This window comes from Salvelinus sp. IW2-2015, linkage group LG9, assembly GCF_002910315.2.
Source record: "Salvelinus sp. IW2-2015 linkage group LG9, ASM291031v2, whole genome shotgun sequence".
Taxonomy (NCBI): Eukaryota; Metazoa; Chordata; class Actinopteri; order Salmoniformes; family Salmonidae; genus Salvelinus; species Salvelinus sp. IW2-2015.
This window is the reverse complement of record NC_036849.1, coordinates 7,088,424-7,102,803: the sequence shown is the minus strand read 5'-3', so window position 1 is coordinate 7,102,803 and position 14,380 is coordinate 7,088,424. Positions and strand designations below refer to the sequence as shown.

The 14,380-nt window shown below is 46.9% G+C and overlaps 1 protein-coding gene across 3 annotated transcripts in view; it reads left to right on the top strand.

Annotated features, from left to right (window-relative positions):
* Nucleotides 1–13,678, top strand: part of fbxo34 (F-box protein 34) — a 47,006-nt gene extending 33,328 nt beyond the window's left edge. For all 3 annotated transcript variants that reach the window (XM_023994092.2, XM_023994093.2, XM_023994094.1), the window contains one exon: nt 9,211–13,678. In XM_023994092.2, coding sequence (XP_023849860.1) covers nt 9,211–11,605 — 2,395 coding nt within the window. In that variant the 3' untranslated portion in view covers nt 11,606–13,678. The remainder of the gene's footprint in view (nt 1–9,210) is intronic.
* The last annotated feature ends 702 nt before the right edge of the window (nt 13,679–14,380 follow it).

Below are 14,380 nucleotides of genomic sequence, written 5' to 3'. Positions count from 1 at the left end.
ACTTTTGAAGTTGGATCAGTTCCCTGGCAACCTCCTATGGCGAAGAAGTCATGGACTCTTGGAGGGAGGGGAATAGAGGAGAAAAGAATGAGGTCGTTACGTTGAAGCTGCTCTCTCTAGCGGAGTTCAGGCGTGAGCTCACCTCATCAGAGCCCATGACTACCCCTCCAGTCCACCTAGGGCCAGCTCTGTTGTGCCTTTCACTTCAGACAGTTTTTCAATTTAATTTAATATTTTTTCTTCATAATGCTAAATTGTACTTTTCCCTGAAATTGCCATTAGCACTGATGTGTGTTTTTGCACTGGCACCAGGCATTGAGGAAAGTATGACTTGCAGGAGTGTAGAGTTTGTGTAATAGGCTCATCCCAAATGTCACTCTATTCCCTATATAGTGCACTTCTTTTGACCAGAGCCCTATATAGTCTATAGGGTGGCATTTGAGACGCAGTCTCAGTGTGGGGTCTGAGCACTGCTGGGAAGGGGAAATAGTCTGTTGGCCAGGTTGTGTAATAATGAGTAACAGTCAAACTTGGCAAGCCAGACCAAGGGGCTGTTTAGGAGGGTGCAACCACAATATTGCAGAACATTCACATATAACTGTATTTTATAGAACAAAAATGTGGAATAGAGTAGTTGCAGCATCTATATTCATTAACTTTTCTTTCTGCAACATTTCTTAAGTTTCACCTCACTGATTTATAATACAACCCCATTGTGTGGATCTCTGAACAAAATGGCTGATGCTAGTGACATTAGTGTAGCAAGTCGCTGTCTGAGCTTCAATGACCTTTTGGTAACGTCAGCTAATGGCTAACTGATATGAATCAGTTAGTGCAAGAACCATGCCTGCCATGATTGTCCATGAATGATTTGTTTTTCAAAATTGCATGTCTTTGTTGTTGCTTAAAGTGCTTTGAGATTGTAAAAAAAAAAGTGGTATAAAAGTGTAATGATTTATAATTGTTATTACAGGTGTAGTTGTTGCCATGGCTATATAATGTGAGCCCACTCAGTTGTTGATGTTGGTGCCACACTTTCCCCTCTTCAGTCAACATGTGCACACACACACTAGAGCAGTGAAAAGACTGGGACTGGTGGTGGAGAGGAGAGTGACTGGGGCTACTGCAGGACTTTCAAGGACACACAGCCCGCTGTAATTCTCCCTCCCTTGGCACACCGCTTTACATGCTCTCCAGCTAGCCAATTACTAGATGAAGCCACCCCACCCCTAGAGAGCAGCATGTGTGTCCCAAATGGGTCCTGGCCAACAACAAAAAAAGTGCACTTTACTTCCCGAAGGCACTGTATATATTCAGACCCCTTGACTTTTTCCACATTGTTAGGTTGTAGACTTTTTTTCTTCATCAATCTACACAAAATACCCCATAATGACAAAGCAAAAACAGTTAAAAACTTAAACTTAAAAATAAAATCACATTTACATAAGTATTCAGACCCTTTACTCAGTTTACAGCCTTTTGTCTTGGGTATGACGCTGCAAGCTTGGCACACCTGTATTTTGGGAGGAGTTCCCCATTCTTCTCTGCAGATCCTCTCAAGCTCTGTCAGGTTGGATGGGGAGTGTTGTTGCACAGCTATTTTCAGGTCTCTCCAGAGATGTTCGATCGGGGTCAAGTCCGGGCTCTGGCTGGGCCACTCAAGGACATTGAGACTTGTCCTGATGCCACTCCTGCATTGTCTTGGCTGTATGCTTAGGGTCGTTGTTCTGTTGGAAGGTGAACCTTTGCCCCAATCTGAGGTCCTGAGCGCTCTGGAGCAGGTTCTCATCAAGGATCTCTCTCTACTTTGCTCCGTTAATCTTTCCCTTGATCCTGACTAGTCTCCCAGTCCCTGCCGCTGAAATGCATCCCCACAGCATGATGCCACCACCATGCTTCACCGTAGGGATAGTGCCAGGTTTCCTCAGTGACACTTGGCATTCAGGCCAAAGAGTTCAATCTTGGTTTCATTAGACCAGAGAATGTTTATCATGGTCTGCGAGTCTTTAGGTGCCTTTTGGCAAACTTCAAGCGGGCTGTCATGTGCCTTTTTTACTGAGAAGTGGCTTCCGTCTGGCCACTCTACGATAAAGGCCTGATTGGTAGAGTTCTGCAGAGATAGTTGACCTTCTGGAATGTTCTCCCATCTCCACAGAGGAACTCTGGAGCTCTGTCAGCATGACCATCGGGTTCTTGGTCACCTCCCTGACCAAGGCCCTTCTTCCCCGATTGCTAAGTTTGTCCGGCGGCCAGCTCTAGGAAGTCTTGGTGGTTCATAACTTCCTCCATTTTAAGAATGATGGATGCCATTGTGTTCTTGGGGACCTTCAATGCTGCAGAACATTTTTGGTACACTTTTCCAGACCTGTGCCTCGACACAATCCTGTCTCGAAGCTCTACGGACAATTCCATCGACCTCATGGCTTGTTTTTTTTCTCTGACATGCACTGTCAACTGTGGGACCTTTTTATATAGACAGGTGTGGGCCTTTTTTTAGTAGTGGTTTCTTTGCAGCATTTCGACCATGAAGACCTGATTCGGTCTCCTCTGCTGCAGAGTATAAGTTCATTAGTTACCAGCCTCTGAAGACACATCTCAACATCAACTGTTCAGACGAAACTGTGTGAATCAGGCCTTCATGGTCAAATTGCTGCAAAAAAACACGATGGTATGGGGGTGCTTTGCTGGTGACACTGATTTATTTAGAATTCAAGGCACACTTAACTAGCATGGCTACCACAGCATTCTGCAGCGATATGCCATCCCACCTGGTTTGCGCTTAGTGGGATTATCATTTGTTTTTCACCTGACCTCAGCCCAATTGAGATGGTTTGGGATGAGTGGTACCCGCAGAGTGAAGGAAAAGCAGCCAACAAGTGCTCAGCATGTGTAGGGACTCCAAGACTGTTGGAAAAGCATTCCAGCTGAAACTGGTTGAGAGAAAGCCAAGCTGTCAAGGCAAAGGGTGGCTACTTTGAAGAATCTCAAATATAAAGTATATTTAGATTTTATTTAACACTTTTTGGTTACTACATGATTCCATGTGTTATTTCATAGTTATGTCTTCACTATTCTACAATGTAGAAAATAGTAAAAATAAAGAAAAACACTTGAATAAGTAGGTGTCCAGACTTTTGACTGGTTGTGTGTATTATATAGAAAAGCTATTTGAGATGCAGCCAGTGCCCTTGTCGCTCTCGAACCCATCCACCACACCCTCCCCTGCATGCCATCCCTGATTTGGTCAGGTGACCCCCCCGCCTCCACCCTACTGTCCCACATCTATCAGAGCTCCAGGGCTGCAGTGAAGAATGCCTTATTTGCCCTGCATTGAAGAATGACATATGTACTGCCGTCTGTCCTGTCCCACTGCGGCTACTTGAAGTCCTGTGTGTCGTTGATGGAGAGTGTGTGTGTCAGGGGCTGGATCAGCTGACAGGACTTGTGTAAGGGCCCAGCTGTGTCTGGACTTAGGCTATGTTCCCATTATGTCAGAGCAGAGGGAGGGAGACTGGGGGAATAGCAGCGGGAGGCTGGGCTAGGGGAACAATGGCAGGAGGGTGGCTGGGCTGGGACAACAGCAACCCTTGTTTTTGCCATAATCAGATTCAATGTGTCCCAAATTGCACCCTATTCCCTATTTAATGCAGTACTTTTGACCAAGGTCTAGGGATCTGGTAGTGCACGATGTCTAAGGAAGTCGTGAAGTTTTGCTCGCCTGAGGCAGAGTATACTCAGGCAGAGTATCTCATGATAAGCTGTAAACCACACTATCTACCTAGGGAGTTCATCTGTATTTTTTGTAGCTGTCTACATACCACTACAGACCGATGCTGGCACTAAGCCCGCACTCAATGAGGTATATTCCGCCATAAGCAACCAGGAAAACGCTCATCCAGAGGCGGTGCTTCTAGTTGCCGTGGACTTTAATGCAGGGAAACTTAAATCAGTTTGACCTACTTTCTATCAACATGTTAAATGTGCAACCAAAGGGGAAAAAAACTCTAGACCACCTTTACTCCATACACAGAGATGCACAAAGCTCTCCCTCACCCTTCTTTTGGCAAATCTGACCATAATTCTATCCTCCTGCTTACATGCCAAAATTAAAGCAGGAAGCACCAGTGACTGTCAATAAAAAAGTGGTCAGATGAAACAGGTGCAATGCTACAGGACAGTTTTTTGCTTGCACAGACTGGAATATGTTCCGGGATTCTTCCGATGGCATTGAGGAGTACACCACATCAGTCGCTGGCTTCATCAATAAGTGCATCGATGACATTGTCCCCACAGTGACTGTACGTACATGCCATGGATTACAGGCAACATCCTCACTGAGCTAAAGGCTAGAGCTGCCACTTTCAAGGAGCGGGACTCTAACCCGGAAGCTTATCAGAAATTCCGCTATGCCCTCTGACGAACCATCAAATAGGCAAAGCGTCAGTACAGGACTAAGGTCAAATCGTACAACACCGGCTCCAACGCTTGTCGGATGTGGCAGGGCTTGCAAACTATTAGACTACAAAGGGAAGCACAGCCAAGAGCTGACCAGTGACACAAGCCTACCAGACGAGCTAAATTACTTCTATGCTCGCTTCGAGGCAAGTAACACTGAAACATGCATGAGAGCATCAGGTGTCCCAGACGCCTGTGATCAAGCTCTCTGCAGCCGATGTGAGTAAGACCTTTTAAACAGGTCAATATTCACAAGGCCGCAGGGCCAGACGGATTACCAGGACGTGTACTCCGAGCATGCGCTGACCAACTGGCAAGTGTCTTCACTGACAACCTGTCCGTGACCGAGTCTGTAATACCAACATGTTTCAAGCAGACCACCATAGTCCCTGTGTCCAAGAACACAAAGGTAACCTGCCTAAATGACTACCGACACGTAGCACTCACGTCTAGCTATGAAGTGCTTTGAAAGGCTTGTCATGGGTCACATCAACACTATTATCCCAAAAACCCTAGACCTACTCCAATTTGCATACCTCCCCGACAGATCCACAAATGATGCACGCAGATCCTCAACACGGGGGCCCCTCAGGGGTGCGTGCTCAGTCCCCCTCCTGTACTCCCTGTTCACTCATGACTGCACAGCCAGGCACGACTCCAACACCATCATTTTAAGTTTGCCGATGACACAACAGTGGTAGGCCTGAACACCGACAACGATGAGATAGCCTATAGAGAGGAGGTCAGAGACCTGACCGTGTGGTGCAAAGACAACAACCTCTCCCTCAACGTGATCAAGACAAAGGAGATGATTGTGGACTACATGAAAAAGAGGACTGAGCACGTCCCCATTCTCATTGACGGGGCTGTAGTGGAGCAGGTTGAGAGCTTCAAGTTCCTTGGCGTCCACATCGCCAACAAACTAACATGGTCCAAGCACCCCAAGACAGTCGTGAAGTGGGCACAGCAAAACCCATTCCCCCTCAGGAGACTGAAAAGATTTGGCATGGGTCCTCAGATCCTCAAAAGGTTCTACAGCTGCACCATCGAGAGCATCCTGACGGGTTGCATCACTGCCTGGTATGGCAACTGCTCGGCCTCCGACCGCTAGACACTACAAAGGGTATTGCGTGCGGTCCAGTACATCACTGTGCCAAGCTTCCTGCCATTCAGGATGTCTATACCAGGCAGTGTCAGGAAGGCCCAAATAATTGTCAGACTCCAGCCAACCTTGTCATAGACTGTTCTCTCTGCTACCGCACCACGGCAAGCGGTACAGGAGCACCAAGTCTAGGTTCAGGAGGCTTCTAAACATCTACCCCCAAGTCAAGACTCCTGAAGATTTAATCAAAGGGGCTACCCCAGGCTATTTGCGTTGCTCCCCCACTTTTACGCAGCTGCTACTCTGTTATTATCTATGCCTAGTCACTAACTCTACCTAAATGTACATATTACCTCGACTAACTGCTGCGACTGCACATTGACTCTACTGGTACCACCTGTATATATCCTCGCTATTGTTATTTTACTGCTGCTCTTTAATTATTTGTTTTATTTCTTACTTGAAGGTATTTTTCTTAACTGCACTGTTAAGCATTTCACTAAGGTCTACACCTGTTGTATTTGGCAAATGTGACAAATATATATATTTATTTATTTGATGTAGGGAATATGATGCCATTTGGGAAGCAGACTGTTTATGCAGTGTGAACAAATGGGATCACTTGGGTTTGAGCCACTCCATCCAAGGCAAGGATCGAGTGCTGCCTCTCCCTGCCTGCCTGATCAATAGGATGAAAGCGATCTCATAGATAAGCACCAAAAGTACCCAGTGCACAATCGACACAAAACCCTACTCCAGTGTAAAGTAAGCTATGTAGTTTAAGGCAAGCTCAGCGCTTTTCCACTGTTAGTGTTTTCGCAAGGACGGTTTTGCCAGAGGAATATACACTGAGTGTACAAAACATTGTGTGCCATGCAGAGGGTGAATGGGCAATTCAAAATATTTCAGTGCCTTTTGAACAGGGTATGGTGGTAGGTGCCAGATGCACCGGTTTGAGTGGCAAGAACTGCAACGCAGCTGGGTTTTTCCAGCTCAACAGTTTCCCGTGTGTATCATGAATGGTCCACCACCCAAAGGACATCCAGCCAACTTGACACAACTGTGGGAAGCATTGGAGTCAACGTGGGCCAGTATCCCTGTGGAAGGCTTTCAACACCTTGTAGAGTCCATGCCCTGACGAATTGAGGCTGTTCTGAGGGCAAAAGGGGGTGCAACTCAATATTAGGAAGGTGTTTCTAATGTTTTGTACACTTGGTGTATGTTGGCTGGTACAGGCAGGGCGAATCTTCCCCTTCTGGCCGTCTGCCTCTCCATGCCAAGTGCAGAAACCTGTTCTTCAGTTTCTCAGTTTCTATTTCAGACATTTGAGTTTATGAATATTGCGAACAGATTACTTACATTTTGGCATAGGAATTTGTAGAATAAGTTGCGGGATAATACAATACCATGTAATATTATTAATCTACAACGTATGTTCTTAACCATTTGTAACATGGGCCTGGGAGACTCACAGGGATATTTATTTATTTATTTTATTTTATTTTATTTCACCTTTATTTAACCAGGTAGGCAAATTGAGAACACGTTCTCATTTACAATTGCGACCTGGCCAAGATAAAGCAAAGCAGTTCGACACATACAACAACACATAGTTACACATGGAGTAAAACAAACATACAGTCAATAATACAGTGAAAAATAAGTCTATATAYAATGTGAGCAAGTGAGGTGAGATAAGGGAGGTGAAGGCAAACAAAATATATATATAAAAATATAAAAAGGCCATGGTGGCGAAGTAAATACAATATAGCAAGTAAAAAAATAAAAAACACTGGAATGGTTTGTTTGCAGTGGAAGAAAGTGTAAAGTAGAGAGAAATAATGGGGTGCAAAATAAATAAATAAATACAGTAGGTAAAGAGGTAGTTGTTTGGGCTAAATTATAGATGGGCTATGTACAGGTGCAGTGATCTGTGAGCTGCTCTGACAGCTGGTGCTTAAAGCTAGTGAGGGAGATAAGTGTTTCCAGTTTCAGAGATTTTTGTAGTTCGTTCCAGTCATTGGCAGCAGAGAACTGGAAGGAGAGGCGGCCAAAGGAAGAATTGGTTTTGGGGGTGACCAGAGAGATATACCTGCTGGAGCGCGTGCTACAGGTAGGTGCTGCTATGGTGACCAGCGAGCTGAGATAAGGGGGGACTTTACCTAGCAGGGTCTTGTAGATGACCTGGAGCCAGTGGGTTTGGCGACGAGTATGAAACGAGGGCCAGCCAACGAGAGTGTACAGGTCGCAGTGGTGGGTAGTATAAGGGGCTTTGGTGACAAAACGGATGGCACTGTGATAGACTGCATCCAATTTATTGAGTAGGGTTTTGGAGGCTATTTTGTAAATGACATCACCGAAGTCGAGGATTGGTAGGATGGTCAGTTTTACAAGGGTATGTTTGGCAGCATGAGTGAAGGATGCTTTGTTGCGGAATAGGAAGCCAATTCTAGATTTAACTTTGGATTGGAGATGTTTGATGTGAGTCTGGAAGGAGAGTTTACAGTCTAACCAGACACCTAGGTATTTGTAGTTGTCCACATATTCTAAGTCAGAGCCGTCCAGAGTAGTGATGTTGGACAGGCGGGCAGGTGCAGGCAGCGATCGGTTGAAGAGCATGCATTTAGTTTTACTTGTATTTAAGAGCAATTGGAGGCCACGGAAGGAGAGTTGTATGGCATTGAAGCTCGCCTGGAGGGTTGTTAACACAGTGTCAAAAGAAGGGCCAGAAGTATACAGAATAGTGTCGTCTGCGTAGAGATGGATCAGAGAATCACCAGCAGCAAGAGCGACATCATTGATGTATACAGAGAAGAGAGTCGGTCCAAGAATTGAACCCTGTGGCACCCCCATAGAGACTGCCAGAGGCCCGGACAATATATTGGTATCCACAGTTCTCTACCAATTATCACATTTTCAACACAATACCTCTTGTTTTACAATTGTTTGAGTGGGAATTAGCTTAAACTACAAAATGTCCTTTCTGATACCAAATGTGTGTTACCACTATTAGCACAAACGAATGGTGGTCTCATAAGTTTAATGCAATGGCAGTAGGCCTAATGAAGTGGAAATGTTTGTAAGGGTACTTGACGTGCATGGGGAATGGTGAACAGTGGTTCAACGTGACTAGAGAGCTCACACTGTCACAATGTTCAATAGGCCTAAATACCCAATGAATAAATGTTTAAGAAAAATGTAATTGTTCAATAAATGTTCAAGAGGAGAAAAAAGGGTGGTTGCGGATGGGTTATTAGCAACTGGGTGCGGGTGAACAGTCCCCTCCCGGGTCCAAAAAGTTTGGGAACCCCTGCTCTGTGTTGCAGTAAGTACCCTATACCCTACATATTGTGCCATTTGGAATGCACCTCTTGTTCTTCTTCTGTAGCTGACCTGAGGCCCAGTAGTCCGAGCATAGAGGGTTCTAGTTCTGGCTGTCGCACTCCCAACAGCGTTTGTTGATAATATATTTGCTGCGTTGGCAAAATATTCAGGACGTGTCAGATAGAAATAGAATAACTAGAGCTGACTTAATTTGCTATTCTGCCTTCTATGAATGTTCTCTAACCTTGCATCCTCCTGAACAGGCCCCTGTTTAGGCTGTCATATCACATGCACCACAATAACGCATGGACTCCTTTCTTCTGTTCCAGGGCTGCAGCCATGCACCTCAAGCCATACCCCAAACTGCAGAAGAAAGAGTTCCACCTAGAGTCCAGTCAGGACAGCCAGAGAGGCCTTCACCATATGAGCCAGCAGGGGGCCCTGTCTCTGAGAACAGAGTGGGGGGTCCGTCCAGCCCTGGTGGGCTCGTCTAGCAGCGGGCTCGGCCCGGGCACGGCCCGGTCCCCCCTTAGTGTCATATCCACCAACACCCTGTGCTGCAGTGACAACAGTAATAGTACCCACGGCAACAGTGATAGTGGGCTGCAGACCTCAAGGCTGAGTGTGTCTGGGGGAAATGTATTCCACAGTAGTACAACCTGGGCTCGGAGGAAAACCTCCTACACCACCACCTCGTCCCTGCTGCTCCTCCCCACCTCTACAGGCTCGGGGGGATCTGAGAACCAGGAGGCCTCCCTTGGCGTCTCCTACCAGGGGGAGGACGGAGATGGACCGCTGGACATCTGGGCTGTCATCAAGCCCGGCAACACCAAGGAGAAAATCGCCATCTTCGCCTCGCCCCAGTGCCGCGGCAGCCTCGTGAATGGTGACTGTGGAGGAGAGCCGGTCAGGGAGGCGCGTGAGGGAGACTTGGTGAGCAGCATCTCAGTGAGGCCGGTGTCTGTGAAGATGAAAAGCTGTTGGGAGGACGAGGGTGGCTCTGTGGCCAAGCGCAGGAGGAGGTCAGGGCATCGGGGCCACCACCAGGACAGAGACCGACAGTCACCCAGAGCCCTAGAGAGACAGAGCCCACTGAGTCTCAACAAGAACAGCCCTGAAGAGGTGACCCTTGGCGAGAGCCCTAGAGTGCCTGAGTGTGGGGTTGTAGGGGTGGGTGGGGAGCAGGTATGTAGGGTAGAGGGCGAGGAGGGGAGTGAGACTGGGACGGGCAAGGCTCTCTCTGTGGTGGAGTTGGTAGCCGCCTTGGAGCAGAGAGCCAGCGACAAGCAAGGGGACTCTAAGCCTGTCTCTCTGCGGAGCTCCACTAGCATTACCTTATCCAGGGGGCTGTCACTGACCCAAGAGCCCCAGCAGCCCAAAGCCCCAGACCAGAGCCCCCAGGGGACCGATGAGGAGGCAGAGTGTGTAAAGGTGTCGGACATGGTGGCCAAGCTGGAGTCAGAGTGCCTGAAGCGCCGGAGTGTTCCAAGGGAAGGGTCCGGAACTGGGGGAGAGCTGTCGCGCAACAACAGCCTGCGGAGGAGGGTGGGCCGGGTGTTACTGGCAGGAGCAGACGCCTGCTCCATCTCAGCCCAGCCACCTCCGTCTCCCACCGGGCCCCAGCACGGACTAGAGGAGACCACGGGGGTGCAGCACCTCCACGCTAGTCCCTCTGAGGGCCATCCCTCTGTTAGCACCATCCACACGGACAAACTAGTTCCCAGCAGCTGCCATGAAGCTTCCCGTTCCTCTGACCCAGCTTCTCCGTCTCACAGTGTGGACTCTGGGTGTGGAGCCTCCGTCCACGCTGTCAGAGAGCCAGAGGAGATGTGTGAGTCCCAGGAACGGCAGGAGGGGAGCAGGGTCATTGAGGCTGGGCAGGATCTGTACTTCCAGCTCCAGTCAGAGCGGGCCAGCAGCAGTCTACAGAGTGAGGAGCCCCTCCCAGGCATGCTGTTCTTCTCACACCCTCTGCCCTCACAGCCGGCGCTAGAACAACACACACTCCTACACCCAGACAGTACTCGCACCCAGGACACTGAGTCCAGCCCTCAACTCACCAGAGACTTAGCGGAACCCTCCAAGACTCAGCCCTGCGACCCTCCTATCACCTCCCTCCTCCCTGAAACCATATCGCACAGTGAGAACTGGGCCAAAGAGGAGGAGGATGAGAGGGAGGAGGAGAAGGCGGTGAGTGAGGGAGAGGGGAGTGCTTTTAGCCAGTGCGAGACCGTGCCTTTCCCCCTGCGCCGCCTGGTGTCTCACGAGTTCCTGGAGATGCGCTTTAAGATCCAGCTGCTCCTGGAACCCCAGCAGTACATGGCCTTCCTGCCCCACCACATCATCATCAAGATCTTCTGCCTGCTGCCCACAGAGAACTTGGCAGCGCTTAAGTGCACCTGCCACTACTTCAAGTTCCTCATTGAGAGCTACGGCGTTCGACCCGCAGACTCCCGCTGGGTGTGCGACCCCCGCTACAAAGACGATCCCTGCAAGCAGTGTAAAAAGCGGTACGGGCGCGGGGATGTGTCCCTCTGCCGCTGGCACCACAAGCCCTACTGCCAGGCGCTGCCCTACGGCCCCGGGTACTGGATGTGTTGCCATGGTTCCCACAAAGACACGCCCGGCTGCAACGTCGGTCTCCATGACAACCGCTGGGTGCCCGCCTTCCATAGTATCAACATGCCAATCTATAAGAAACCCAGGGCGGTCACTGAGGAGTAGTGGAATAGACAATGGGAGAAAAAGTGACTTGACTTCTGTGTGCTTTATTTTGCCAATGAGGGCTTTGTGTGCGTGTCTGTGTTGTCGTATGCGCATGTGCATTTATTTGTGGGGAGTGTCTGACCGCAACCAGGTTGCTGGTACTGATGAGGAATCACTGGATCTCTTCCTTTACCCCTAACCACTGACCTCTAACCCCTCCTCACGTCCTCTGAGATGGTCAGCACTTTAACCCTGGTCATAATTCTCAATCTTTGACGGATTCTGACAGGGTATTCTATTTACTTCAACGTGTTGGGTTAGAACATCTGATTCTGACCAGAGTGTGTTGAAGAGAGAAGCTTTGTTTCAGATTTTCTCTTCAGTGTTGATGCTTAATGTGTCTCCTTGCCCACAGCCATGTCTCCTTGCTTATGCATTAACCAATACGTTGGGATAGCTATTTTAGTCAAGGTAAGCCTATCAACGTTATGCAGTATACCCCACCCACAAGTGTGATTTACAAAGTGTTAATGTGGTGTTATCTAAGTGGATACATACATTGCTGCAGGTCCCCGGTTTATGCAAAATGTGAATCGACCCCATCCATTTCCTGTCCCAAATGGCACCCTATTCCCTATGTAGTGCACTACTTTTGACCAGGGCCCATAGGGTGCCGTTTGGGATGTGGAGTTTATATCCCAACTCAACTGTATCAGTCTCCGGGTCAGAGAGGGAAAGGGTTTTGTCTGTATCTGGTTTGATTGGAGTAAGTTTGTTCTGAGCCCGGTTGTGTTTACATTGTACGTAGTGCTACAGAGTCCTGTATCAAAAACAAAGTGAAGATTGGCAAGCAGCACGAGTATCTATGACTTGAATGCATTTATCTTCAGTTTGGTAAAAAAAAAAGTTTATTTTGACCCCGTCATGTATATATTTATGAATTATTATTATTGGGTGTTTTACAATGAGTCCCAGATGTATAACCCATATGCTTATCGGCCGCTCTCGGTGCATTATTCTCAACAATTTTTAATGTGCGTCTGAAATGGCACAGTATTCCCTATATAGTGCACTACTTTTGACCAGAGCAATAGGGCTGGTCAAAAGCAGTGCACTATAAATGGAATAGAGTGCCATTTTGGACAAGTGCTCATCCCTCCTTTTTATGATGCTGATAGTTCTTGAAGGGAAACATTTCTGGAGAAGTTCCCCTGTGTCTTTTCTTTACAATGATGAACTGGACATGATCTAAGGAAAACAATCCGGGTTGATTACAAAGGGGGAGAAAAATGGTCTCTAAAAATAGTTTGCCTCCAGATATTTTTGAAAACAGTTTGTTGTATAATATTCCAGCTGTACTCTGTCTGCAAAGGCATTTTACGTCAATAAAGTGCATTCATTCTGAGGTTAACTGTCATAACCCACCTTTCCTTCTCGTGGTGTCTTTAAACTGAAAGGACGTGTAAAGGTTACAACACAAAATGGAATATTGTTCTTTACTGAATATTCAGGGATAGAGACTAAATGTATATTAAGGGTCTCCAGCCTTAATTGTCACCCATTTCTATTATTTATCACATCTTGTTGTCATTGACATACGTCAATGTTGTTCACAACTTAAGGTCTATACTGTAGAGCTGGTGGGCTTGCCTTTCATTGGGCCGAGGGGTATTGTTTGGGTCCAGGTGTGTTGGGGAAAGAGCACAGACACGCACAACTGATTTATAAAAGCAAAAATAAATATGTATTCCTTGCTGTGTGAGATGACTTCCTAGGAGTTGATATTAATCATCTCAAACATTTGAGGGAAATTTCCCCCTTTGTCAACTTTATCATTTAATACCAAAAGGGCAGTCCTCCGACAAAGGGTCTGGATTGTCCACTTGAAAAGGCAAAGTGAGATGAGTAGGCAATGTATCAATTGGTGCTAATATGAAGACTAGCATGGAATTGTCTGTCATGTCAGTGCCTCCTGAAATGGTGTGTTCACATTTACATGCGCTTTCGTTTCTTTCTTCATTCGGTGACCTTTTGAATTCACAACAGACAGTAGGGGATGAATAAGACTTGGCAATAAAATGCATGAAAAGATCCTGTGGGTTGCCAGTGGTTTTGATTTGAGCATTGAGGATCATCTTCTATTTCCCAACTTGATACATTTGCTACTAGCTAGAGATCTCTATTTTAACCCTCAGTCCCAAGACCCCAGCAAAATTCTGCTTTTCATTTGTCTGCATGTCAAGCCCTTGTATTTAGCCTCACAATTAAGTGTTATACAATTTTATTTCAGCACAACCAGGGCGGCTACAAGGAGACCACAAAACAATTTGACAAAGTTACATTCATGAGTTTTATTGACATGTGGAATTATATGAATGCTGTAACTACAGAAGTTGTTCTCTGGGAAATGAATATCCAACTAGTCAGTGACAACTGCTTATTAAGGTATTATAGACTACAGTACATTCAAAAGGTACAGTATTGACTTATTCATTTTGCTACGTTACAGCCTTAAGTGCTAAAAAAAAAAATCCCCCTCATCAATTTACACACAATATCCCATAATGACAAAGCGAACAGGTTTTTAGAAAGAATAAAAGCATACCTTATTTAGTATTCAGACCCTTTGCTATGAGACTCAAAATTGAGCTCTGATGCATCATCCCCCTTTCCTGTTTCCATTGATCATCTTTGAGATCTTTCTACAACTTGATTGGAGTCCACCTGTGGTAAATTCAATTGAAACTCCCTAAATACAGGTGTGCCAAGCTTGTAGCGTCATACCCAAGAAGA